Source organism: Anolis carolinensis, chromosome 6, assembly GCF_035594765.1.
Source record: "Anolis carolinensis isolate JA03-04 chromosome 6, rAnoCar3.1.pri, whole genome shotgun sequence".
Lineage (NCBI taxonomy): Eukaryota > Metazoa > Chordata > Lepidosauria > Squamata > Dactyloidae > Anolis > Anolis carolinensis.
This window is the reverse complement of record NC_085846.1, coordinates 19,921,933-19,949,425: the sequence shown is the minus strand read 5'-3', so window position 1 is coordinate 19,949,425 and position 27,493 is coordinate 19,921,933. Positions and strand designations below refer to the sequence as shown.

Here is a 27,493-nt window from a genome sequence, read left to right as displayed (position 1 = left end):
CAGAATCCCCATGACTAACTGAATATACTGGAGGAGTTTGGTGGGAACTGCTGCTGATTTTGGGGAGTTGTAGTCCACCCGCATCCAGAGAGCACTGAGAACACAATGGATCTGGACCAAACTTGGCACGCATACCCGATATGCCCACATTTGAATACTGGAGTAGTTTGGGAGGGATTGACCTTAACATTTGGGAGTTGTAGTTCCTAGGATTTATAGTTCACCTACAATTGAGCACTCTGAAGCCCACCAACAATGGACCTGGACCAAAACTGGCACAATGAACCCACACCAATAGAAAATACTAGAGGGATTTGGGGTGCATTGCCCTTGATTTACAGGAGTTGAAGTTCACCTACATCGATGGAGCACTGAGAACCCAATCAATGATGGATCTGGACCAGACTTGGCATGCATACCCGATACACCGAAATTAGAATACTGGAGTAGTTTGGGAGGGATTGACCTTGACATTTGGGAGTTGTAGTTGCTGGGATTTATAGTTCACCTACAGTCAAAGAGCACTCAGAACCTCACCAATGATGGACCTGGACCAATCGTGGCACACTGAACCCCCAGAACCAACAGAACACGCTGGAGAGGTTTGGAGGGAACTGACCTGCCCTGGTGGGAGTTATTTATTTATTTATTATTTACAGCATTTATATTCCGCCCTTCTCACCCCAAAGGGGACTCAGGGTGGCTCACATTACACTTATAGGCAAACATTCAATGCCTTTTAACATAGAACAAAGAGAAGACAAACATAGGCTCTGAGCGGGCCTCGAACTCATGATCTGGTCAGAGTGATTCATTGCAGTGATTCATTGCAGCTGCTCTCCAGCCTGCGCCACAGCCCGAGCCCTGCATCCAGAAAGTACTCTGAACTCCACCAATGACGGATATGGACCAAACTTGACACACAGTCTCAACATGGCTAACTTTGAACGCTGGGGTGATTGACCCATGATTTTTGGGAATTGTAGTTCACCCATATCCTTATAATAACAACTCTCAAGCGACTAGAAAGTACATTTATCCAGCATCCGGGATTGTATAGAATATAAACACAGCTATATGCATAGATAGATAGACGTATATATGTGTATAAACACATACACACTCATACTGTGCTTCCCCCTCTTTTTCCCATGGAGCAACGGGAGCGAGTCAATCACACAGAACTTGCAAGAACTCCCTTTCCCGGCATGCCTCAGCGTCGCGCATGTGACGTCACTGCTGGTGGCTGGCCCTGTCAGTCAGTGAGTCAGAGGCAGGGCTGGATTTTCGCGCGAAAAACAGAAAGAGGCTTGGGAAAGAGACGGGGAAACGAGTCAACTCGTGCAGGTGAGGCCTTCACGATTTGATACTCTTATTAGAATTTACATACAACACGATTACACCAAACACACATAGAGGAACAAAGTAATCTATGTCTCTGTGTGAGAGGGTGCCTCTACATCAGGCCTGAGCAAACTTGGGCCCTCCCGGTGTTTTGGGTTTCAACTCCCACAATTCCTAACAGCCTACTACAATTTCCAGAATCCCCCAGCCAGCCACAGCCTCCCATACTCTACCATACTATAAGCTCTATGTTGACTTCATATTAATATTGAAATGCAGGAATTAAAGCCAAAGCAAAGACAAACAATGTTACTGTATTTTTAAATTTAAAGTATTATTCCTTTGGATTGCTGTGAGTTTTCCGGGCTGTATGGCTATGTTCCAGAAGCATTCTCCCCTGACGTTTCACCCACATGGCAGGCATCCTCCGAGGTTGTGAGGCCTGTTGGAAACTAGGCAAGTGGGGTTTATTTCTGTGGAAGGTCCAGGGTGGGAGAAAAAACTCTTGTCTGCTTTAGGCAAGTGTGAATGGTCCAATTGGCCACCTTGATTAGTATTAAATGGCCTTTCAGATTCAAAGCCTGACTGCTTCCTGCCTGAAGGAATCCTTTGTTGGAATGTGTTAGCTGGCCCTGATTGTTTCCTGTCTGGAATTCCCATGTTTTCTGAGTGTTGTTCTTTATCTAATTTCCTAATTTTAGAGATTGTTAATACTGGTAGCCCGATTTTGTTCATTTTCATAGTTCCCTCCTTTCTGTTATTATTGTCCACATGCTTGTGGATTTCAACGGCTTCTCTGTGTAGTCTGACATGGTGGTTGTTAGAGTGGTCCAACATTTCTGTGTTCTCAAATAATATACTGTGGTTGGTTAATCAAATGCACTGCTATGGTTGACTTTTCTATTTCTTTCTTTTTTACAGTTGTTATGAGAGTTAGATTTCTGTTTCATTCCTGGTACAGTAATATTTATTTGCTTCCATGTTATCCTGCCTTTCTCCCAGCATTGGAGCTCATACATTTGTGGGCATGATGGATATCAGTGATGTCGCACCTGTCCCTCCTGACTCACTGCATGAAATGCTGCTTATGTCACATCTTCGTGATTTATTTTAATTCTGTAAAGTCTTTACAGATTTAGGAACTAGTGGTTTGAGTGTTAGACTGGGGGCCCTTCCACACAGCCATATAACCTAGAATATCAAGGCAGATAATCCACAATATCTGCTTTGAACTGGGTTATCCGATGTCCCTTCAACACAGCTGAATAAAATTCCGCATTATCTGCTTTGAGCTGGGATATATGGCAGTGTGAACTCAGATAGTCCAGTTCAAAGCAGATATTGTGGGTTATTCTGCCTTGCTATTCTGGGTTACATGGCTGTGTGGAAGGGCACTTGGACTACTTGATTGTTTGACAGAACTGTAGTTGCTTATCTTCATCCTCTCTCCATTTTCCATCAGATGTGGCCTGCGATGAAATAGGATCAACCACATAATTTACAATGCAGAGCACAATAAGGTAAGAACCGTGCCTGAATTTTGAAAGCACTGTGTGTGGGCCACCTAAGCCTTGGAAGGTCTTTTCTTTTCCTAGTGTGTAAAACATGGAAAACAGCCATTTTGATGGAAAATGTTTGCATATGAACTCACCCCTCCAAGTTGAACATGTTAATAATTCTTAAGAACAGGTATTCAAAAGAGTGTTTTTAATTAGATCCTTCCATTTTTTTCGTACCACCAAAAAATAGAGGCACAATATGCTTCGCGCTAGAAATGCAACAGTTAAAGTGCTAATATAAAAAGCAATGCTTTTTTCTGTAGCACATTTAATTCCTTTGCAGCAAAGTAGCTGCAATAGGGGGAATGTTTTTGTTATTGCTGAGAGCCATATTCCCTGGAAGATATTGTCAGGGGTCCCATGTCAACTGTGAATGAACAAAGCTAGCTGCTTTTTAAACTTTTTCATTTGCCCCTGCATCCTCCCATCCTATTAGACTACCAGGAGAAGGAAAAGGTTACTCATGATTCCATCTTCCAGCACCACCAATTTATTAGTTATAATTTGATTGGTGGTATTAAGAAACTATTGTCTTTTTAAACTATAGGGCTACCAGAAGCTCATATCACCACGCTGTTGCAAAAATGGCAATAAACTTTGCACCCCTTTGTGAAGGAGGACATGTATAACTCTGCTTATTTATGTGTGGACAGATCGTTCTTCCAGCCACTAACACAGGCAAAGCCTGGAAAAGGAGTAGCAGAAAACAGTGAAGAAGAAACCACTCCCAAAAAGTGAGTTATCTTGGGGCCTGGATGCTGCTGAATTTAGGATGTTGAATATTCACTGAATTTCCATACCCATATTTCACTAAAAAATCTGGTGTGATTTATTCAGTACATGTAGTCTTAATTATTGTACCGAGACTTGTTCTAAGCTCTGAGATTCAAAATACCGTATCAGAGGCCTACAATTAGAGATGCAACATTGATTGCTGTGGTCTTATGCTGGAGCGCTTTCTGAAAGGCTGTCTGGGCAAGCTGTTGGATACTATAAAAGGTAAAGGTTTCCCCTGACGTTAAGTCCAGTCGTGTCCGACTCTGGGGGTTGGTGCTCATCTCCATTTCTAAGCCGAAGAGCCAGCCTTGTCAGTAGACACCTCGAAGGTCATGTGGCTTGCATGACTGCATGGAGCGCCATTACCTTCCTGCCAGAGTGGTACCTATTGATCTACTCACATTTGCATGTTTTTGAACTGCTAGATTGGCAGGAGCTGGAGCTAACAGCGGGCGCTCAAGCCGCTCCCGGGATTTGAACCTGGGACCTTTCGGTCTGAGACCTTCTCCATACCCACCCCATTTTTGAAACATTGCTGATTGCATCAATGTCATGTTGTCAAAGAAACCTATGTCTATAGGGAAGATATTTGCTGTCCAATATTTATTGGTTAGTTACAGTTTCTAGTGCAAGAACCCTCTCTTCATTCTGCCTGGTCAATTTGCTACCTGAAAACACTACTAAAGTTTGATGTTTGGCCTTGTTCTCTGCTGATGGCAAATTAAGACTACAATAAGCTTCAGATCCATTCTAGTGCAAATAAATTGCATTAAGGATTATTTTTATATACAGACAACAAGAGTCAATATGTTGGAATCATTAGTGTACTGGTAGTATGCAAACATTGTCAAGGAACACATTTAGACCTTCAGTTTGCCACAAAGCTCACAGAAGAGTTTCAGTCATCATTATCTAGGTTTGAATCCATGATTAAACATAAACTGTTTGTGGGGAGAGTCATATTCTCTTCCTTGAGGTGTTTGGACTGCGATCCAATGACTCTGTTGCTAAGTGCTCTACATCTTTTTAGGAAACCAGTAAACTCTGAAAAGCCAGTAAATGGTACAGCACTCTGTGCAAACATCCCAGAGAATTCATCAGCCAAAAAAGATGAAGACAATTCTGTGAAATCAGAGGGGGGAAAAGATACAAAGTCTGGTGAGAGCAAGCAGGTAGGGCTATTTCCCCCATTTCCATATATTTCTTTAAGAAACTATGTTTGAATCCATCCTGTCTTTCAGTTGTGCAATGCTAATTTTCTTATGTCTGCTTTCCTTTCTTTGTAATTTTAGTGCCCATCAACGTGGTCTATTCACAGTGCCCTAATTCGGGATTGTGGGTTGTTCTGTTCCCTGTTTGTAGAAACTGCATCAGGTGTCATTATAGTATTTTTTGCTCTGCCAGCAGGTATATGGCATGAAAGAGTCATTGTATATTAGTAACCTTGCTTGATACTTTGTGCTTTAGCTTGGCAGCCAAAGACTGGGAAAAAGATAGGAAAGATGGAAACAGCTTAGCGAAGTCAATTTTCCTCTGTTGCTAGCACAGTAGACATTGTTAATGGAGCAGAGATAGGTCACACTGATTCACATGTATTTTCTTTGTTTGCTTCTGTATTGTATAACCTATAGGAGTCTTGTTTTTAATTAGCTTCATCTGGTGAGAGTGCATCCCAGTCCATATAGCCAGTAATGGGGGCTGAATTTGATTTCTGGGGATAGTCTGGGTAGAAAGGGTTGGGGAAAATAGTTTTCTCATTGGCTGTTAGGAAATGCTAGACCCTTCATCAAAATGCTTCTATGCTCTGCTGGAATGTTTCTACGCTATGTACATTACTGCTCTGCTATGGCATTTACGCATCAGTAAGATGTGTCAGTATAGTGTTTAGCATTATTATGGAGGGCTACAAGCATGGCAAGTTCGAACAGAAGATAATCACCCCTAGTTGGGTTTTTGCTCTCTTCAGTCTCAAGAATGTGATACCTTAATTTGACATAGTTCCTTCTGTCCACTACACCTTTTCACATAATTGCCCTACATTTCTAGGAATCTATCTGTCTTCCTGAGCAAAGTAAACCTGTTGAGAACAACTCCCCAAGTACCAGCCCAGCTGCATCTAATTCACCCTCACCTTCTAGCATCCCACGACGCAAGACTGGTAAGTGTCCGTCCTTCTTACATGTGAGCTTGTGGTGTAGAGATAGGCAAATTGTCATACAACTCCCAGTTCATTTTTATGTCCTCAGCTTTTCCCAAAAGTTTGAAATCCCTGCCTCAGTTTTTTAAAATGAGTGAAAAATGCACAGATGTTTGATGGTTGTCTTTATTTGTCTAGCACAGCACCCATCCACCCAAAAATGAAGCGGAGGGACTGTCAAAATATCAGCCAAAAATTAATCTTAAATTATAACTCATTTGGGAGGGTGGGGAGACACAGGGGCAAATATTTCCCCTCAATTCTGGTGTAGTTGCCCACATTTGTTTCTTCTGGTGTAACTCCTCTGCTATAGATAATTTTAATTGCTTTTTCTTTGAAATTATTCATTAAACGAATATGGTGTCATTTTGTCTCTTGCTTTCAGCTCGCAAGCAGGTCCCTAAACGTAAATTAGAGGACGAAGTCAACAGCTATAATAATTCTCAGGAGGTTCTTAGTGCCAAGAGGCAGAAAGGAGATGATGATGGAGATGGTGAGTGTTTTTATATGCTTTGTTGAGGTCTGGAGAAGGGAAACTTATGTTTAAGAAGCAAACTTCTCTGAATCCTTCAAGCTTATTGTTCCCATTCCATTGCAATGTATACCTTTATGTCTGGAGATGTCAAAATCTTCCTGTGACTAGACTGAGTTAGGCAGTTTTGTTTTAAGGAAGTACAGGTTGACTCTTGTTAAAAGTCCTTTGGACATATGGCTCCTGCATCTTTTATAGGTTCACATGGAGAGTCAGATGCAAAACCCATGCAAGTGAAAGAAGTGAAAGACAAGAAAGAAGAGGATTCAGAATTGGTAGAGCGTGAAGAAGAGACAGAAGCAGAAGAAAAGAAGATGCTTACATCCTCTAAGCTATCCAACAAGGCCATCTCTAGCTTTTTTGGTGAGCATGTGGGAGACTCATTTGTATGGGAGGAAAATGGCCATGTTTGCACATGTTTGATGGGATAACATGAAGGTGCATACACACATTTAATCATACCATTAGTCAATATGACTAAATCAAAATTTGATTTAGAATTGTGGAAGGTTTTCCTGTGTGAAAGAAGAGATGCCTTCTATGCCAATATCCCATATCATAAAGAGAGCAGATGCAACAACATCATTATGTTGTATGGGCCAAAAGATGATCATCTGTCTTCTCTTTAATACTTTAAGTGATGTTTAAAGTACTGGAAACAGTATTTCCTTTTTCAAAATTCGGCTTTGCACAACTGCCTCTGACTTTGAGATAACTTCCATACATGAACTATCAATCCAAAATAATTGTATTCCATTCCATATAGGGATAGTCTCACATTTGTCTTTTTTATTATTTACAGCCCCCAGGAAAACCTCTGTGAAAGCAGACAAAAAGCAGACACCTGGCTCAGAAGAAAATGTGCCTCCAGCAAAGAGTCATAATGAAGGCAAAAACCATGAGTCAAATAGTGTGGCTAAAGAGTTAAGTGTTTTGCGCCATTTGGAGGATGGAATGGGAAGCAGCTTGTCCTATGTTTGTCTTGCATGTCACCAGGTTCTCTGTAGTATTTAGAGGGAGGCAAAATGAGCCACATTTTATTCTGTTTTGAGGGATCCTCCAGTCTCCTACCATCTCAGTTCTTATTCTTATTAATAAGAATAATAATAGCCCACTTTTTCTCTTTAAAAATGATAGTCAAATGGCTCACAATAAAACCAATAGAATACAATTAAAAACCTATAATATACAAACATTGAAATGGAATTAAACATGAACAGTATTAAAAATAAAATGTTAAAACCCTTGAAACCAATTATTATGGCAAAAAATGATAAACTGCATTTCCTGGAATCTTTTAGGAGTGGCAATTTAGCTTTTAAATACCTTTCAGAGTCTCCTGCATTGTATAACATTAAAACACCTGTTCTTAAAAATCAGAAGAGGATTTTTCTTTTCTCCCCTCCACTTTTTTAGCATTCCATATAATAACATGGAGGGTCCTGGGAAAGAAACAGTAGTGTTCCCTCACTACTTCGTGGTTCACTTTTTGCGGATTCGCTGTTACGCGGTTTTTCAATAAACTCTAAAAGAATATTATAAATCATAAAAAATTACAATTTACAACCTAAGGAAGGGAGAAAGGAGAAGCCTGAGGGAGAGAAATGAGCCCAAGCGGCAACAAGAGGAGAAGGAGGCGATTTATTAACACACAATTGGTTGATAAAGGCTTAAAATCGTGTATAACTACTAAAATAATGTATAAATATATAGCGTCCCTACTTCACGGATTTTCACTTATTGCAGGTGGTCCTGGAACCTAACCCCCACAATAAGTGAGGGAACACTGTATCTCACATCCATTGTGGTTGCCCTCTACTGATATAGGGAATGCATAAAAGTGCTAATCTGTTTCTATATATCAACAATGAAGCATTATTTTGCAAGAAAAAACTTAAAACTGAGAGCTGAGACACAATTGAGAGAAATTGACCATAAAAGAATGCTAGAGATGTTAACTACTCAGGACCACCTAGCAGCTTAACAGTCACATGTTGTGGGTGTTATTTTTTATGTTCATAATCAATGGGCTCTCATGCTGTCTTGTCATACAACTCAATTACTATTTTTCACCATTCTTGATCCTTTCAATTGATCAGTGAGTTGCTGATCTAATTTAGGTGCCGTAGCTGTCTTATACTATAAAGACTGAGTCTCAGTATAGTGCTAGTACTAGTTTACCAATATCTGGCTTATTTTTTAAAAGCTTGTAGCTCTAAACCTAGGCAGAAAATAGAGAAAGTGTATCTTAAGTTCTTATCTCTGAAGCCAATTGAAAAACAGAGGTACAGTTTTCGCAATTGATGCAGATAGCATATAGGTATTTATATCAAAGACAATTACTCAGTATCATATCCTGCTCTGTCCTATCCTATATCTGTGGTGCTTTATTGAGACAGTTTCGATGCCCAGCATTATTCAGTCTTCAGCCAGAAATAGGATCCATAATGGTTCTGGTTAGAATCCTTCATTTGGTTAATTTGTAGTCAGACAAAGCACAGGCATCTAGATGTTACAAAACTGCAGCTCTCTTGGGCCCTTGCCAATGGTGAAAGAATATAAGTGTTTGAGCCCAAAAAACTTTGGAGGGCTACACTTTGCCCATCCTTTCTTGAAACAAAAGTTATAACGTTTAAATCACTTAAGTCCTTAGGAAGGTCTTGAAAGTAAACAATTGCCTATGGTGAGCAAAAATTAGCTTTTGGTGAGGGAATAAATAAGTTGTGGTATACTACCTATGTATGAATTTTTTTTCTGCCCTTACTGCTGTACTGAGACCGATGTGCTCCTAAGAACTTATAACAGGATACATAGCAAGTGGTGGATTCTTTTAAACATGTAGATTAGTAATGTTCATGTCTTTACTTGCTAGGTACTCTCAAACTAAGTACATGTATCTTCCTTTTACAGTTCTCCAAAGGCCTCTCCCACACTTGAGCCTTCAGAGTACAACTCGGCAAAGAGCAACTATCATCCTATCCATGATGCTTGTTGGGGTTCTGGTCAGAGGTGAATGCTACTGATGTGGAGTTTTCTGTTGAAAAATATTATTGAGCTCAACCCTTATTACTCTCTTTATGTTCATGCCAGCACATGACATAGATGTGTTGACTTAACTATTTTGAAATTAGCCTCATCCTAAGCTTCACTATAGTATAATGGCTCTGAAACGGATCCTCAGTTTGATTTATATCATAAAGGGAAGAGTCTGCATTGCTATGCTTTATTTGTTATTTGTGGGTGACTGACTGGTCTGTGGAGCGTATTTACTTTTGATGGTCAAAGATGCCTTTCTCTTACAGTATAGTACTGTTTTGACCTGATCTTTGCTGATGCCATTCTACTCTCTTGGGTTGTTTGAATTGATAATATAGAAAATGGGTGGATATTGCACCTGACTTTTTAGCATCAAATTGCTCTTCTAAAGACTTTCCAGTCTTCTGATTCTATAATAGCACTCTTCTCTCAAAACAAGTCAACATAAGGAGTGATAAGGGCTCTATTTTACCTCTGCTGATCTGGGTGTCTTGGTCTCATGCTTCTGAATCATTCTCATTCTGACAGAGTACCATACCTGGCTGTGGCTCGTACCTTTGAGTGGATTGAACAGGAATCTGCCCGGTAAGGTGACTAAACCGAACAAATAGAATAGAGAGGGGAAAGCAATAGCACTCCATTCTGATCCCCAACCCAGACAATACCCTGCTACTCTCTGTTTCCAGGTTGAAAATTATAGAGACTTTGAGCAATTTTTTTCGCTCTGTGATTGCCCTATCTCCTGAAGACCTGCTGCCCTGTGTCTATCTTTGTCTGAATCGGCTAGGCCCAGCATACGAGGGTTTAGAACTGGGTATTGGCAAAACCATCCTCATGAAAGCTTTGGCTCAGGCCACAGGTAGGTTTGGTTAATTGAAGTTGCTACTGAGATACTTTTGGGCAGTTGCAACAAGACAACTGAGAGAATTTGCATATATTACTTTAAAATGGGTGCCTCGGTCTTTAGTAATTCTTAGTCAGGGAAAGCATTACATTTGTTTGGTTGATAACCATTTGATTTTTCTTCAGGTCGGCAGCTGGATCAGATCAAGGCAGAGGCAGCTGAGAAAGGAGATCTGGGATTAGTTGCTGAAAGCAGCCGCACCACACAAGGCACCATGTTTGCCCCACCGAAGCTTGGTGCGGGTGCAGTCTTTGGCAAACTGCAAGCAATTGGGCGCATGATGGGAAGCTCTGTAAGTAGTGGGTGAGTGGGCATTGAAGGTCAGAGAGTAGAGTCAAGAGGGTGCCATTGGGGTGTCAGGGAACAGAGCCAGGCTAGGGTCAGGTAAGCATCATGGATTTTCTCCTCCGATTGCAGCAGTGTTAATGCTGCCGTCCACTTGGCACAACATACCAGACATTGTATTTTCAATATACAGTAGAGTCTCACTTATCCAACACTCGCTTATCCAACGTTCTGGATTATCCAACGCATTTTTGTAGTCAATGTTTTCAATATATCGTGATATTTTGGTGCTAAATTCATAAATACAGTAATTACTACATAGCATTACTGCGTATTGAACTACTTTTTCTGCCAAATTTGTTGTCTAACATGATGTTTTGGTGCTTCATTTGTAAAATCATAACCTAATTTAATGTTTAATAGGCTTTTCCTTAATGCCTCCTTATTATCCAACATATTCGCTTATCCAACATTCTGCCGGCCCGTTTATGTTGGATAAGTGAGACTCTACTGTAGTTTAATTTTATATTAGTACAAAGATGTCCAAATCAAGCTGAAGTGGATAGTTATGAGTTTTGGTTCTTCTCACAACATGGACCCTCTCCTGCTGACCACTGGAGAGCTCTGTGATACCATCAGAGCAGTAGAGGACAGAATTGCACAAATGTCTTCTTGAACCCCTTGAGAATGTCATGTATCTTTAGGGAAAGTCTTTGTTGTGAGTGTTGTTGCTATCCTTATCTAGCTCTTCAAAAAAGAACACTTTAGATTGTTCTTCCCACTCCCTAGCCCCTAAGAATATAGCTGACACACATTTCTTTTCCTTTAGTCCATGAACAAGAAAATCGACATAATCAAGTCCTTGTTTGTTGCTTGTCGCCACTCAGAGGCTCGCTACATTGCTCGGTAAGTAGAACCATATTGCTATTAACTGTGTCTCCTCTTCTTTTTTCTACCTCAACAATTCCATTTAGTTTTTTACCTTTCCCATCTTCACAGACTTCCTAAAAGTCAATTGCAATAGTTATGGCTCCTACACTGCTGCAGCAAGGAAAGCAAATCCTATTTTAGTCCGTATTAATAGAAGCATGGTTTCCAAGTCAAGTAATAGCCCTACTGTATTCTTCACTGATCAGGGCCCATTGTATTCAGTTCTAGGCCTCTCATTTTAAGAAGGAGCCAGGTTCAGAGAAGGGCAATGAGGATGATTAAGAGGAATAGAGAACATATGAAGAAAGGTTGAAGGACCTGAGCATGTTCAGTATGAAGAGAAAGCTATGGGGTGATATGATTGCAGTATTTAATGCCTCAAATAATATCTTAGAGAGAGGGAGGAGAAGACCTGTTTTCTATTGTCTCATATCATAGAAACAGGTCTAATGTTTCAAGTTACAGAATAGTAGATTTTGATTGAACATTAGAAGGAACTTCTTGAAAGTAAGAGCTGTTTGGCAATAGAACAATTGCCTAGAGATATGTCTCTGCTGGACAGTTTCAGAAAGAAGCTAGACAGCTATCTGCTGGGAACTGTTTAGCTTGGGGATCTTGCACTGCCCAGGATATTAGACTAAATGGTACATGACACCACTTGGAACTCTATGAATCAGTTTGTTTATTTATTTACTATATTTATATACCACTTTTCTCACTCCTGGGGGGACTCAAAGCAATTTACAACATAATAATGGCAAAATTCAATGCCATACATATGTATGAAACCAAATCATATCAAAACAGTAAACATATAACTATGCATTCAAATCAATACAAAAATACAATAAATAACTAAATAAATAAATAATAATTTCCCCTAATTGTCAACTCTGTTGTTGTAATGAGGTGGGCTTTTGATTTTTGTTTTGTTTTGTTTTGTTTTTGTTTTTATTTCAGATCACTGGAAGGGAAGCTGCGGATTGGATTAGCAGAACAATCTGTCCTATCAGCTCTGGCCCAGGCAGCATCACTCACTCCTCCAGGGCAAAGTGAGTACATGAAGAAGCCAAGAGGTCACTTGATTCTGAAAAATGTAGAATTTTTAGAACCAAGAGAACACGAACAGGACAAGAAAACCAATATTTGCTAGCCTTTCTACTGAAAGAGGGGTGGTTGCTATGAAATAGAAATATAAGGCTGTAAAAGGCAGTTAGGCTCTGTTACTTTTGTGTGCCCAAGATCATAAAGGGAGTTCCAAATCAACAGAGAAGATTTGCCTTTGCCTTCATCTGGGGCTGAGAAAGTGTATTCCCAAGTTTACCAATGGAATTCCATGCCTGCGCAAGGATTTAAGCCCTGCTTTTCAGAACCATAGTCCAGCACTCAAAATGCTATCCGATGCTGGTTCTATAGTTCATATTTTCAAGCTTCCTTAGTATTAAGTGAACGTGAGTGCTAAAAATGTGCCTTTTCATTATTAACTGAGGTGCTCACTAATAGATTCTGTATTTTTAAGCTGAAAATTTAAATTTACAAAATATCTATATTGTAGCCACACAGAGATTCCAACATTTTATATGTAAACGACCTGCTATGCTTATATTTCTCCTTCTATAGAATTCCCCCCAGAAATTCTGGATGCTTCAAAAGGCAAATCTGCAGAGACCCGCAAATCCTGGCTAGATGAGAGAGCCTTGATTGTTAAGCAAGCCTTCTGGTGAGTAACTCCCTACTTAATGACCTGCGCAAACTTTTCCCTATTTTTGACCAGAAGTCTATCTTCAAAGGCTTCACTAGCTTAGACTCAGAAAATAAATGTGGATCTTTTCAGGTAGCTCAAGCTTCCAGTGGGTAATAGGAGGGTAAGTTTTGGGAAGTGTGCTCTTATACCACTACTTATTAGATTGTTATCTATATCCTCCTCTTTGGAAGGGGCTCAGGTCCTATTTACATTTTCCTGCTCTTACTTAACCTGGATTCTGCAAGAAGTGCCAAAGTGACCAGATATATAGCCTTAGGAAACATTATCAGAGTGGCTATAGGCAAGAGAGCAGTGGCAGACATTTGTAAGAGTTTGACTTGGATTTGTACTTTCTAAGTACCCACAGATCAGGGACGCCTTCGGCTTAGAATGCAGATAGCTACCTCTGAAAGTCTAGAGGGCTATATTAATTATCTACAGGAGACTGCTCCTCTTCATTCTTGCTTGTTTTTTTTCCAGTGAACTGCCAAATTATGACATCATTGTGCCTGTCCTCCTAGAGCATGGTGTGGAGAGCCTGCCTAAGCACTGCAAAATCACACCAGGTATCTGCAGCATTTCGTCGGAGAGATGGCATTTGATACAATATGAGTATCTTGACTGTGCCATGCTAGTGCCTGCTTCCTAGAACTATTTATCTTGTGCAGTTCTGTAAATGCGGCCTATGCGCATGAAATGTCACCCAGTTCAGAATATAGATTTCTGCAAAACTCAGGCTTTAATTTTTTTAAAGGGCAATCCATTTTGATAAGTTTTTATTTTAAAGTACAGGCTCCAATAAAACCTTAATTTTCTTTGTCTCAGATGACTATGTAACTATCTTTCCTTAACTATACACTTTTTCTTCGTGTTGTCATTTTCCACAATAATTAAAATGTGTGCCCACATGCAGATGTTGGTTTGGGTATAAAACAATGTAGATTTGACATTTATGCATAATTATATTGTACATTATCAAATGTGTGTTTGATAATGTGTGCATGTGCTTGATAATATATACACACCCATACATACAGTATACCGAAAGTATGTGTGTAAAATATACACAATTTTGCATTTAAAAAACTAGAAAACTCTTTACTGAAATTAGAAAGAGTATATAGAAAGTGGTAAGGAAATGTTGGTTTTTTTCTTGTACATTTCTTCCTAATCAGCATTATAAGTAATCCTTCACTTTCCTAAATTGGGAATACTTGTTGTCTTATTTTTAGTGATGCAGAATAAATAGTTAATACAAATAATAGCCATGCATATTTTCTCACACAGGAATCCCCTTAAAGCCCATGCTGGCTCACCCGACAAAAGGAATTGGAGAAGTATTAAAGCGTTTTGAAGAAGCCGCTTTTACCTGTGAATATAAATATGATGGGGAGCGAGCACAGGTAAGGATGTTTGGAGTAGGTCCAAAGATGGGTCCTCCCTTCACCTTTGTACCTGTCCCCTTCTACACTGCCATATAATCCAGATTATCAAATCAGATAATCCAGATTATCTGCTTTGAACTGGATTATATGAGTCTACACTATCATATAATCCAGTTCAGAGTAGATAATCTGGCTTTTATATGGCAGTGTAGAAGGGGCCTGAATCTCAAGGGTGGATTTTCCTTCTTCACAGATCCACATCCTGGAGAATGGAGAAGTGCATATCTACAGCCGGAACCAAGAGAACAACACAACCAAATACCCTGACATTGTGAGCCGTATCCCCAAGGTACAGTGGCTTTTGTAAATGTAGGGTCATTTGTGAATAGATAAAGTTGAGGATGTCCTCTGGTAGAGAGCAGTTGTTATGCAGAGAGTTTGGGATAAAGAGAAACTTGGGTAACCTGAACCCTCATGATTTTGCAGGTAAAAAAGAGCACTGTAGAGTCGTGTATCTTGGATGCAGAAGCTGTGGCCTGGGATCCGGATTCCAAACAGATCCAGCCATTCCAAGTACTGACTACTCGGAAGCGTAAAGTAAGCTGGATTATTTTACTGGATTTAAAGGGCTTCCTGGCCAGTATCCCTTTAGCTTGATTCTTCCTTTCTTATGGGACACAACACAAATGGAATAAAATAGGTTATTCATAGGTAGATTAACTGGAGGTTTTATGTAGCTTCGACAACACTGGCCAACACACATTTTAGGTACTCAAATGTTAGACTTGCTTCCGGGTATATAAGACATGTTGGATTCCAGAAATAATGCCAATTTCCCTCACCCGCTCTATTTTTTGAGATACAGAACATATGTCATATAACAGTCACCATCTGCTCACCTATAAATAATCATAATAAACATATCTAAGAAACTAGAACTGATGTAGTCTATCCAATGCAATTTTCTGAATCAGTACCCCCAAAAAACTCAGGAACAGGCCTGAAAATTAAGACACCAAGAAAAAAATAGTTGGGCTGTGTAATAAATACAGTAGTCTCGATTATCCAACATTCGCTTATCCAACATTCTGGATTATCCAACGCATTTTTGTAGTCAATGTTTTCAATACATCGTGATACTTTGGTGCTAAATTTGTAAATACAGTAATTACTACGTAGCATTACTGCGCATTGAACTACTTTTTCTGTCAAATTTGTTGTATAACATGATGTTTTTGGTGTTAATTTGTAAAATCATAACCTAATTTGATGTTTAATAGGCTTCTCCTTAATCCCTCCTTATTATCCAACATATTCGCTTATCCAACGTTCTGCCAGCCTGTTTATGTTGGATAAGTGAGACTCTAGTATTTTACTCTCAAATTGTGGGACATTTAGAAGGAGAATTATTTCACTATCAACTATTTGCTGGAAAGTTTGAAAATATAAACATTATGTGAGGAGGACAAAAGCCAGAGCAGTGTTCAAATGTCTAATCTCTCCTTAATGCCACAATTTTTCTTCCAGGATGTAGATACTGAAGATATCCGAGTGCAGGTCTGCGTATATGCATTTGACATGCTCTACCTCAATGGGCAGGTAAGTGTTCTGGTTCCTCTATACAACTGAACATTGGATGCTCATTTTCAGCACATCACTGTTCAACACCATTCACCCTGCATTGTTTCCACTTGTTTTCCAATTGTCCTGCTTTGTTCCCTGTTCTTTGCCAGCCTGTTAAATGAATAATTTTGTGCCTTCCAGTCTCTGGTCCGGGAACCCTTAACCCAGCGCCGAACCCTACTACGGGATTCCTTCACTGAGGTTGAAGGTCAGTTCCTCTTTGCCACCTCCATGGACACAAGTAATACAGATGAGATAGCAGAGTTCCTGGAACGCTCCATCAAAGGTAAGTAGCAATTTTTTAAATTGCGTTTCCCCAGTTTGTGTACTATTTCTTAAAACCAGGCATCTTTTGAGTTCCAGCCTTGCAGTGTAATAATGCACAGGATACTGGATTAGGACATAAGACCACGTAGGTTTAAATGAAACAGATTTAGCTATCTTCTACATCAGGCATGGGCAAACTTTGGCCCTCCAGGTGTTTTGGACTTTAACTCTCACAATTCCTAACGGCCGGTAGGATTTGTGGGAGTTGAATGTTGGAAATCGTAGTCTCCCAAGTCTTTCACTATTTATTTGTTAATGTGTATATTTGCTAACCTGTATTCTATGTGGATGTTGATTTGCCAGTTTGATTGTACCTCTTTGGTGTGGGAGGGGTTATAGACATGTGATTGTACTGAGCATGTTCAGACTCAAGACTCAATTTCGTGTTTAATTGCTGTTTGGACTTCAGTGTTAGCAATTTGCATCAGACCTCAGTGGAGGTGGTTGCATGTTTGCTTATGGACTTCAGTGAATACAACTGTACCTAAAGACTATGGACTACTGATTAAGAATGATACCCTATGTACTCAACACTCTCTATACTCTCTATAACTGAACTTTAATAAGAAATGTGCCTGTATGGTGAATTAATACAAGGTGTTTGTGAGTAAACAAGATATGTTATTTTTCAAGGAAGACTTTGTTTTTTACCTCTGAGTGCATATTTTAAACTAAGAGGTTTCAAGGGAGTGTATACATTTTGCGCAACAGCAATTACAACTGCAACTGCAATTTCAACTTCAAAGAAACAACCATCCTCTGCTAACCAAATATATTTTTGCAGTGATATGTCTTTATCCTTGGCAGTTCAAAAACATGGTTCTTCAGTTTAACAGCTGAGTTACCTGTGTGCCATTACATGAATGCTTATGAATACCACTTGTTCAAAGGGTTAACTTCTAACAAGATCATGCTTTTCTTGACTAGTGGTTTTGAAAAGATGGTCTCCACATGTTCAGGGAGATTCACATTTACCAAACGGATATGACATCATTTTTTGTTTTTCAATAAGGTAATGATTGCCATTTATTTCCAGAAGGATATATACCCAGAGACTGGGTGCAGTTATTTCCAATATTGAAGGCCAAAGAATTGTGGGAGTTGAAGTCCAAAACACCTTGAGGGGAAATGTTTGCCCATGTCTTTTTTACATACTATGTGTAAGGAGAAAAACAGAGATAGTCTGTTTTACCTTAAACTTCTTTAATATAGAAGCAGGATTAATGATCTGCTATATGGGATGGGCTACTCATAAGATAACTTGTTTCCCTCAGACTCTTGTGAGGGGCTAATGGTAAAAACATTGGAAGTGGATGCCACATATGAAATTGCAAAGAGATCCCACAACTGGCTGAAGGTAAGAATGTAGTGCTTCTTCAGATTGCAATGCCATCTGATAGAACAATGTTGATTGAGCTATAATAACATAAGGAAAGATAAAGTAGTGTCTCCTTCTTTCCTCTGATTGACTGCAGTTGAGGGAGGGAAAGAGAGGGTAATTTTTTTCTTATTTATTGGTTTGAGTAAAATGGCCATAATGAGTTACAACGACATAAACAATAATACCACATAAGTAACAGTGTGTTTGGTTCCCATAAATAACAGTATCAAAGTTTGCATTATTTAGAAAATCTCAAGACAAATTGCTTTTCCTTAGACAGGTTTAACTCATGGTAATTGTGTTTTTTACATTAGCTGAAAAAAGATTATCTGGATGGTGTGGGGGACACTCTGGACCTGGTGGTGATTGGTGCCTACTTGGGGAAGGGAAAGCGTGCAGGCATCTATGGCGGCTTCCTCCTGGCTTGTTATGATGATGAAAGCGAGGAGTTCCAGAGCATCTGCAAGGTAATGATCCACAGGCTTGAAATAAGCTGGGCTTCTGCCAGGTTTAGAATTTCTGTTAGCATTATGGTCAAACATTAACTGTTGTTCAGTGCTATGAGAGAGTTAACTTGCATAAATCACCTTGTATATTTCTTGTACTCACTTTGCACTTTGAGATGGGAAAAGATATGAGTACAGATAAGGGAGTGGATTTTTCTCTCTTGCGAACCTGGTTTGGAGAATTTGCTTGGTTGCGGGAGTCAAGTCACATTTGTGCACTTAGTCTCCTTTTGCATTTGCACTATAAAGACCTTGGGAGTTTTTCCCCCATGAACAACTTCTTATATATGCAGCAATAGGAATTTGATTTGATTGCTGGCTGATACATCTGGATTTGCAGGGGAGGGTGTCAATTCTTGCAATGGCTGTGTGGGGTAATGGAATGCTTCTGTACTGTGCATCATCTGTTGCATTATCTACCACCAATAAAGTATATACTTTAGCAATAAGGAAAGCCAGCATCATGTTGTGGTTCAAGTGTTGGAGTAGGACACTGGGAAACTGGAGTTTGAATCCCTGTTCAGCAATAGAAACCCAGTGGCTGGCCTTGGGCAAATCACACTTTCTCAGATGCCAAGGGAGGCAAAGGCAAATCTACTCTGAGCAAACGCGGCCAAGAAAACCTTAGGGTCTCCGTAAGTCACAAATGCCTTGAAGGCATGCAACAACAATAGCAGTAACTTATATCAGTAAGGTAAAGATAAAGGTTTTCCCCTGACATTAAGTCCAGCCGTGTCCAACTCTGGGGGTTGGTGCTCATCTCCATTTCTAAGACGAAGAGCCAGTCCATAGACATGTCCAAGGTCATGTGGCCAGCATGACTGCATGGAGCACCATTACCTTCCCGTCAAAGCAGTACCTATTGATCTACTCACATTTGCATGTTTTCGAACTGCTAGGTTATTTTTTAAAATTTATATACTGTAATTTTATATTGTGTTTAATTGTTTTTAACTGATTTTATGTACTGTTGATTGATTTTGTATAGGCATCTAATTGTGCCAGTGTTGTAAGCCACCCTGAGTCCCTTCGGGTGAGAAGGGAGGGATATAAATATTGGAAATAAATAAATAAATAGGTTGGCAGAAGCGGGGTCTAACAGCAGGCGCTCATTCCACTCCCCAGATTCGAACCTGCGACCTTTTGGTCCACAAGTTCAGCAGCTCAGCGCTTTAACACTCTGTGCCACCGGGAGCTCTTATATCAGTATTTGGCATCAAATGAACCCTGGGAGCGGCTTGGAAATGCTCTCAATTCCAGAGCCATTGTTAGGGGCATTTGGAAGCTTTTTGTGTCTTTGGAGAATGTAGTACAACCTTCATGATCTAAACCTACAAAATTGGAGGCTGTCATTTTGTCCTTGGTGCAAGGTTTGGAAGGAAAAGAACAATGAGCTAGAAGGATTTTTCTACCAAAAATTTGGAATAAAATGAGTGGCTCTTGCATTTCTACTATTGTTTTCCCTGTGATACAGTAATTGCTATTTAATTTCTCACTGTCATCTCTCTGCCTGTCTTAGATTGGCACTGGATTTACGGATGAGGACCTCGAGAAACTTCATACCTCTCTTAAGGTAGGAATTTCTCTGTTCAGCTAAGGCATTGCTGTACTCTGAGCAGAGGAACAGAAGATGTGAATGCTTTCTCTCCTCCAGTATTTCTTTCACAGGAAATGGCTGTATATGGAGCATTCTTGAATCTCACCTGTAGCACTAACCAGCTGTTCTCCATTCTGTAAGAGAAATCAGTTCTGACTTTCTTACTCAAAAGGTGATAAGACTGCCTTCACCCTGATCAGCCAAGGGGAAAAACCATACCATATTGGGCAAACAGTCACTGTACTGATTCCATTTGCACAAACTTTGGTCCTTCATGTGTTTTGGACTTCAACTCCCACAACTGTTAACAGCTGGTAGACGGTTAGAAATTGTGGGAGTTGAAGCCCAAAACAACTGGAGGGCCAAAGTTTGCCCATGCCTGCATTCGACTGATCCTTGACATGCAAATGTTGAAATTCATCCTAGCCTCTATATTGCAGGCCCATGTCATTCCACAGCCACGGCCATATTACCGCTGGGGTGGCACAGCAGAGCCTGACCACTGGCTGGAGACACATCATGTCTGGGAAGTGAAGTGTGCTGACCTGTCAATTTCTCCCGTCCACAGAGCAGCAGCTGGACTGGTGAGTGAATGATAGCTGTTGGAAAGTCTGTGTGAGAAACTGAAAAAATTGGGAGTTGTGATGTATACACTCACAGTTGTCTGTAGGATGGATGTTTGCATAAATATTTATTATCACTTAGGCTAATAATAATAATGGCTGAGATCCTGAAAGTAATGCACAAAGAAACAAAATAATTACATTTAGAGTGTCCTTTATCTGAAATGTTTGGGATCAAATGTTTTTTGGGTGAGTGGTTTGTTTGTGGGTTTTTTTTGTTACATACTAAATGAGAGGCAATGGGGAGAGAGGTTTAGCCACACACATCATGTTTTCTAATTAGCTAGTTTGCAGATAACATCTGCTCGGAAGAGGGATGGGATGGAAAACTGGCATGTTCAATGGCAAATGGGGTGTTGCATGACCCATCCCAACTTCGTAGCCAACTTGTCCTTCGCCTGCAGGTGGATGAAGAAAAGGGCATCTCCCTGCGCTTCCCCAGATTCCTACGCCTCCGAGATGATAAGAAACCAGAGGAAGCCACTACCAGCGCTCAGGTACAGAACATAAATGTATGGGGTTAGGGTGTGGAGGAATCTAACAGTGGCTGTCTCTTTGTAGAGTATGATGAAATTTTAACTGCCATTCTAGTAATGCTTACAGCCTGTCAAAGGGGATTAAGGGAATCCCCTTCCATCCTTGTTACTTGATAATGGCAAACTATTGTTTGCATGGTTTGAAATTAATTTAGTCCAATTCTGGGCATCACAATTTAAGGGACACGTTGACAAGCTGGAATTTGTCCAAAGAAAGGCGACTAAAATGATCAAGGGTCTGGAGAACAAGCCCTATGAGGAGTGGCTTAAAGAGTTGGGCATGTTTAGCCTGCAGAAGAGAAGGCTGAGAGGGCCATGTATAAAATATGTGAGGTAAAGTTATAGAGAGGAGGGAGCAGGCTTGTTTTTTGCTGCCCTGGAGACTAGGATGTGGAATAATGACTTCAAACTATAGGAAAGGAGATTCCACTTGAACATTAGGAAGAACAGCAGTGAACTCTGCCCCAAAGTGTGGTGGAGACTCCCTCTTTGGGGACTTTTAAACAGAGGCTGGATGGCCATCTGTTGAGGGTGCTTTGAATGCGATTTTCCTACTTCTTGGCAGGGGGTTGGACTGGATGGCCCATGAGATCTCTTCCAACTCTATGATTCTAGTCCATAAGGGTTTTAGGAACCATTTCTCCCAGAAATCGCAGGAACAGCAGAACCCTAAGGCGATAAGGAATAAGCTAATAATAATATTGCAGGACTAGTGGGTTAAGATGTAAGAAGAGAAACAACACCTCTCCGTAATGTATGTTTTTCTCTGGTGCAGGTGGCTGAGCTATACCGGAAACAGCAACAGATCCAGAATCAGCAGTCAGTGGAAAATGGAAATGATGATTTCTACTAGTTTTTCTGTTTGTCTTCTTAACGTGTTGTTGGCTTTTCTCCTGGACTGAACATAGAATTTTCCTGGCCTCTTAAAGATGCTCTTATGAATTTCCTCGGCCACTTTGTGGAGAGAGTGTATACTGAATCTAGTTCTTCTTTTCATTCTGACACTTGTTAATACCCTGAAGCCTGTGACTGAGCAGGCAAAGTGAAACATTGGTGACGGTACATTAATAAACTTTGTTAACGTAACAAAAGTGTTACTGCCTGCTTAGTTTGAAATGCTTTGCTTAGATTTCTATTTGCAGTTTGACTCATAGCAAGTGTTTGAAACAAATATTTATTGGTGCATAACTGGAAAAGGTAGCGCAAGAAACAAGTGCTATGAAGTATACATACAAAAAAGCCACTTCAAATCTGAGACTTAAGTTTCCCTTCGTTTGAGGAGAGAAGGAGAAGTGCGATAGAGAAGTGAAAGAGGTCCTACCCTGATAAAGTCTACATCAGAAATCTTGAGGCTGTCATTAAAGAGGGTAACTATAACCATAGGTCTTTCCTCCTTCAGGCCTTTCCATGGGATCCATTCTATTTTTTACAAACACAGAGTTCATTAGCCCCACAACTCTGAACCACTCCTTCACCTACTAGGCCTGCCCTCCAAGTATCATGTAAGATACTAACCCAACCATTTCCCAAACTCTATTCCTACATGCTTGCTCTCTTATCTACGTCCATTGTCCCTCTGGCTTCTTGATGTTAGTCTTTTGGGGAAGAGAGAATTAAGGCACAGATCCTTGCATCTAGGGGTTGATGCGCAGGCGCTGACTTCGTGCCTTGTAGACTTCAATGAGCAGGTCTTTCACATACTGGATTTCTCTCTCAATAGACTCTGCTTTTTTGCGCAGCTCGCGGTTGCGTGCCTCAAGGACCTGGCACTCATCCCCCAGCGCATCATGTTCAGCCCGCTTGCGCTGACGGTAGCGCAGGGCTGCTGTCTTGTTCTGGTCTCGCTTCTTCTGGCGCCGGTCCCCCTTGGGGGCTGGGGTAAGTGGTTCTTCTACCAGGACAGGGATTTCACTGCCCTGAGGCGGGAGCTCAGTTGCTGCGTCCCTACCATAGAGCTCCAGCAACTCCAAGCAGCTTGAATCCAAGGTCTGTAAGGGAGCAGGTGGGCAGGGATGGTCCAGGGGTTGGAAACCATCAGCAAAGGGAAAGTGTAAGTTCCTATCAGAGGGAGAGGTGCTGGGTGCTACCTGTTCTGGTGAGAGTGACTCCTCCAAAAAATAATCCTCCGTCTGCTCCCACTCTTTCTTGAGGAGAGACGTCATGGCCTCCAGGTCTGGAGCAGGAGGGGAGGGCAGTGAGAACAGCGAGGGCTCCCCTGACACACTCAGGAACGTGGCCAGGTCTGTGCGCTCCATCATCCAGTCTGAGAAGCCATCGCCTACAGACAAGTGAAACAAAGCAAGCAAGAAACAATGAGATTGACAAGAAATGCAGACCATGTCAATTTCTAAGCATGAGAATAGGTGGACGGGGAGTCAATAACCCTTCTATGTTGTGTGGTTTGATGCCACTGCTACACATACAATCATTCACAGAAGGGGCTGTCTGCAAAATATAAAATCTAGAGGAAATGGTCGAATATATAGTAACAAAAAACCCACATGGGAGGAAGAGAGGTAAAAGATGGCCTCTAATGGCCCACCACCCATTGGACTGGAAACACTGACTATGCCAGCTAGGGCTAATGGACTTCACTACAACCACTTTGTAGTCTGGAAAGCTATAAATAAACCACCTCTCCTGAATTTATGGGAAACTTAATCAGTCATTGTTTTCGAAACTGGTAGTTATTTGCCTTCCAGATGCCAAGGTATTGTTTACAAGTATGAGATGTATGATACATCTATGTGTGACTGAATAAAAAATATCTCAAAGGGAATAATGTTAAAAAAAACCTGAGTTTAAAATAATTCCTACATTGATGCTTATGTTGTTAATGATACTGCAGCTGAACAACTGAGTTCTATGCAAATGCTGGCTGCTCAAAAACCCCAAGAGACCACCTTGAACCAAGCGACTATCCCTCCCAACTTTAAGAGTTGAGCTCCTTGCATTTATTCACCTGTGAGCCTAGAAAGCTCCACGTTGAGGGCAAAGCCCTCGTCTACAGGCCCGGCTAGCGGCTCACAGTGACCGGCGTGGGGCAGCCGGTGCTTGAGCAGCTCCGGCCTGCAGGACATGCAGCTAGCTGGGATCATGGTCAGGTCTAGGTCTGGGTCCAAAGTCAATGCCGCCTGCAAGGACATGGTAGCGATTCCTCAAGGCAGGACTGGAACGTGGCAGGCAAGGAGTGGCTTGGCTCCTGCGGGCAGGGATGGCGGTGCTGGCAAAAGACCTGAAATATGAAGACACCGAAAAATGGGTCATGGATTTGTGCAGTTTTGTGTTCTCAGAAAGCAGCAAAAGGGATCAATCGCTTCATGCTTTAAGCGGAAGTCAACTTACCCATGGTGAGGACACTTGGAGACTTTAACAGACTTTGGAGTAAGCAACTTCAGTGTGACAGGATTTGCAGAGCAGGACAGACCCAATCACCTGTTAAGTATAGCTAGGGCACCCTTTTCCCTCATGCCATAGTTGACTCCAGGAGCAAAGCTATTGTCTAGATCAGACATGGGCAAACTTTGTCCCTCCAGGTGTTTTGGATTTCAACACCTAGAAATCCCAGTCAGCTAACTAGCTGTTAGGAATTGTGAGAGTTTGAAGTCCAAAATATCTGGAGGGCCGAAGTCTGCCCATGCCTGGTCCCGATAGATTGGGGGGGGGGGTTGTACGCAATACCCTCATGAGCAAAGGAGATGCAACCTGCTGCTCTCCAGCTATTGTTGTCCCTCCATGTTTGCAGATTTGATTATTCACAGATTTGATTTCAAATGTTCATTCTAAGAATCTCTAGGTCAGTGGATCTCAATCTGGGGTCCCCAGGTGTTTTTGGCCTTCAACTCCCAGAAATCCTAACAGCTGGTAAACTGGCTGGGAATTCTGTGAGTTGTAGGCCAAAAACACCTGGGGACCCACAGGTTGAGAACCATTGCTGTAGGTACTCCAGTGCGACTCAACAATTTCCTCTGGTTATGCTGATTTTGAGAGAGAACACCTGTCTTGAAATCCCTAGGTCAGGGGTCCCCAAACTTTTTAAACAGGAGGCCGGTTCACGATCCTTCGGACTGTTGGAGGGCCGGACTATAGTTGGCCACCGAGCAATAATAATAACAGCAACAGCAACAACAACAACAACAACAATGATAAAGAGGGTTGGAAGAGACACTTTGGGCCATTGAGTCCAATCCCCTTCTGCCTTTGTGCGCCAAAAGCACAAGCAAAGCACCCCTGACAGATGGCCACCCAGCCTCAATATTAATATTAATAATAATAATAATAATAAAAAAGAGGGTTGGAAGAGACCCCTTGAGCCATTTAGTCCCATCCCCTTCTGCCCTTGTGCACCGAAAGCACAAGCAAAGCACCCCTGACAGATGGCCACCCAGCCTCAATATTAATAATAATAATAATAATAATAATAATAAAGAGGGTTGGAAGAGACCCCTTGGGCCATTTAGTCCCATCCCCTTCTGCCCTTGTGCACCGAAAGCACAAGCAAAGCACCCCTGACAGATGGCCACCCAACCTCAATGTTTAATAATAATAATAATAATAATAATAATAATAATAATAATAATAAGGGTTGCAAGAGAAGAAGAGATCCCTTGGGTCATTTAGCCCAACCCCCTTCTGCCCTTGTGCCGTGGGGGCCGGATAAATAGCTTCGATGGGCCGCATCTGGCCCCCGGGCCTTAGTTTGGGGACCCCTGCCCTAGGTCCTCCAATGTGATTCTATGGTCCAACACAGGTTGACCATAAAGTCATACTGAAAGACCTAGAAATTCCTAGAGAAAAAAATCAAAAATATTTTCTTTATTTATGGTTTTTCACTTCCACGGGACTTCTGTGCCTCTAACCTAGCCATCAGAATTGGACTTTGAGCTCAGTGCCAACTCCCATCAGTCCAAGTTAGGAAACTCCCATCTGCCCCAGTTGGGCAAACTTCAGTCCTCCTGGTGTTTGGACTTCAACTCCTATAATAAGGCTGTTAGGAATTATGGGAGTTGAAGTCCAAACACCTAGAGGGCTGAGATTTGCCCAACTGGGGCAGATGGGAGTTTCCGCACTGGGACTGATGAGAGTTGGCAGTCCCAAAGAGCTGGAGGCATTGAGCTCAAAGTCCAATTCTTATGGCTCTCCCACCGAGTTTCCAGGAGGTGTGGCATGGACTAGTGGTGCCACCTTCCCTCCGCCTCTCTTCCACGCAGGCAAGGGCAAGTGACAGCACTGTGCTGTGGCTTCTCCCAATAGGATTGGCATATGCACCTGATCCCTTCTTCCCTGGGGATCTCTGAACTTCTCCCCGGCCCCAAATGGGCAGGAAAGAGAGAGCGATAGGAGGGCCAAAAAGCAGGAGTCTTTGGGTCTAATGAATGCAGTTTGGCACCACTTGAACAGACCTGGCTAAGGACTAAAGAATCCTAGGAGTTGCAACTGGGTGGGGCACCAAAGACTTTATAAAACTAGAACTCCCAAGATTCTGTTGAGCCATGGCAGTCCAAGTGCTGTCAAACTGCATTCATTCCACAATGGAGATGCAGCGGTTGGCACTTTTGGAGCCAAGGCGACTTCCCGTTGCCAGCATCAGCAGCCCCACTGACAGATCGCCTCCTCCTAAACCTTATGGTGGGATTTAATGGGGAGGGAATTCCATTTCTCACAAGGACACAGACACCCCAAGATCGGGATCTACTCACTCCATCTTGCTGGTTTGGATGTGCAGCGCGCAAGACACGCTGTTTCGCTTCGGGATCCGCGCAGCTCTACAAAGGGGCCATCTCTTCGCTCTTTTCCTGTTCGTCTCTTTTGCACCTGGGTCGAGAAGGGAATGAATCACCGGGGGAGGAGCTTCCCTATAAACTGGATCCCTTTCCCAACCAGGCTGCTTAGGTATCCATCCGCCAGGCCTTGCCCCGCCTTCTGCTCCTGAGCAGCTTTACGCACACGCTTCAAGGAAAAGTGTGCTTGGTGTCTCTCAGCCCCTTTCTTCCTCTGGGTAGAAAGAAGGACAAAGTTAGGCGGTAATTTGCAAGTTAAAGTACTGGGACTCAAACTTTGAATATAGAGGACAGAGGAGCTGAAGTGCCATATGTCAGAAACCACTTGAAGGCACACAATAACAAAAAGCAGAGCCAATTGTTTACAGAGTGATGGACAAGTTTACAAGCTACTACAGAACTGGGTTGCTGTGAGCTTTCTGGGCTG

The 27,493-nt window shown here is 41.6% G+C and overlaps 2 protein-coding genes across 3 annotated transcripts; one reads left to right on the top strand and one right to left on the bottom strand.

Moving 5' to 3' along the window:
• The first annotated feature begins 1,210 nt into the window (after positions 1-1,210).
• On the top strand, positions 1,211-22,379 carry lig1 (DNA ligase 1). 2 transcript variants are annotated; one of them, XM_008116500.2, is made up of 28 exons: positions 1,245-1,347; positions 2,266-2,299; positions 2,807-2,864; positions 3,557-3,637; positions 4,711-4,852; positions 5,727-5,838; positions 6,263-6,370; positions 6,608-6,772; positions 7,212-7,332; positions 9,320-9,418; positions 9,974-10,030; positions 10,132-10,304; positions 10,475-10,641; positions 11,464-11,540; positions 12,525-12,616; positions 13,185-13,284; positions 13,789-13,874; positions 14,596-14,711; positions 14,947-15,042; positions 15,180-15,290; positions 16,221-16,292; positions 16,458-16,602; positions 17,918-18,000; positions 18,339-18,491; positions 20,050-20,103; positions 20,568-20,711; positions 21,155-21,247; positions 22,062-22,379. In XM_008116500.2, the coding sequence occupies exons 3-28, from the start codon at positions 2,848-2,850 to the stop codon at positions 22,137-22,139; spliced, it is 2,742 nt and encodes a 913-aa protein (XP_008114707.1). In that variant the 5' UTR covers positions 1,245-1,347; positions 2,266-2,299; positions 2,807-2,847; the 3' UTR covers positions 22,140-22,379. The 2 variants fall into 2 exon arrangements, with proteins under 2 accessions (XP_003224638.1, XP_008114707.1); XM_003224590.3 differs by lacking the exon at positions 2,266-2,299 and having other exon boundaries at positions 1,211-1,347.
• Positions 22,380-22,441: 62 nt separating this feature from the next.
• Positions 22,442-27,260, bottom strand: atf5 (activating transcription factor 5). Its single transcript, XM_016995845.2, has 3 exons — positions 26,986-27,260; positions 24,249-24,521; positions 22,442-23,564 (listed from the first exon to the last, which is right to left on the bottom strand). Exons 2-3 carry the CDS (start codon positions 24,430-24,432, stop codon positions 22,921-22,923), a joined length of 828 nt encoding a protein of 275 aa, XP_016851334.1. The 5' UTR covers positions 24,433-24,521; positions 26,986-27,260; the 3' UTR covers positions 22,442-22,920.
• Between the last annotated feature and the right edge of the window lie 233 nt (positions 27,261-27,493).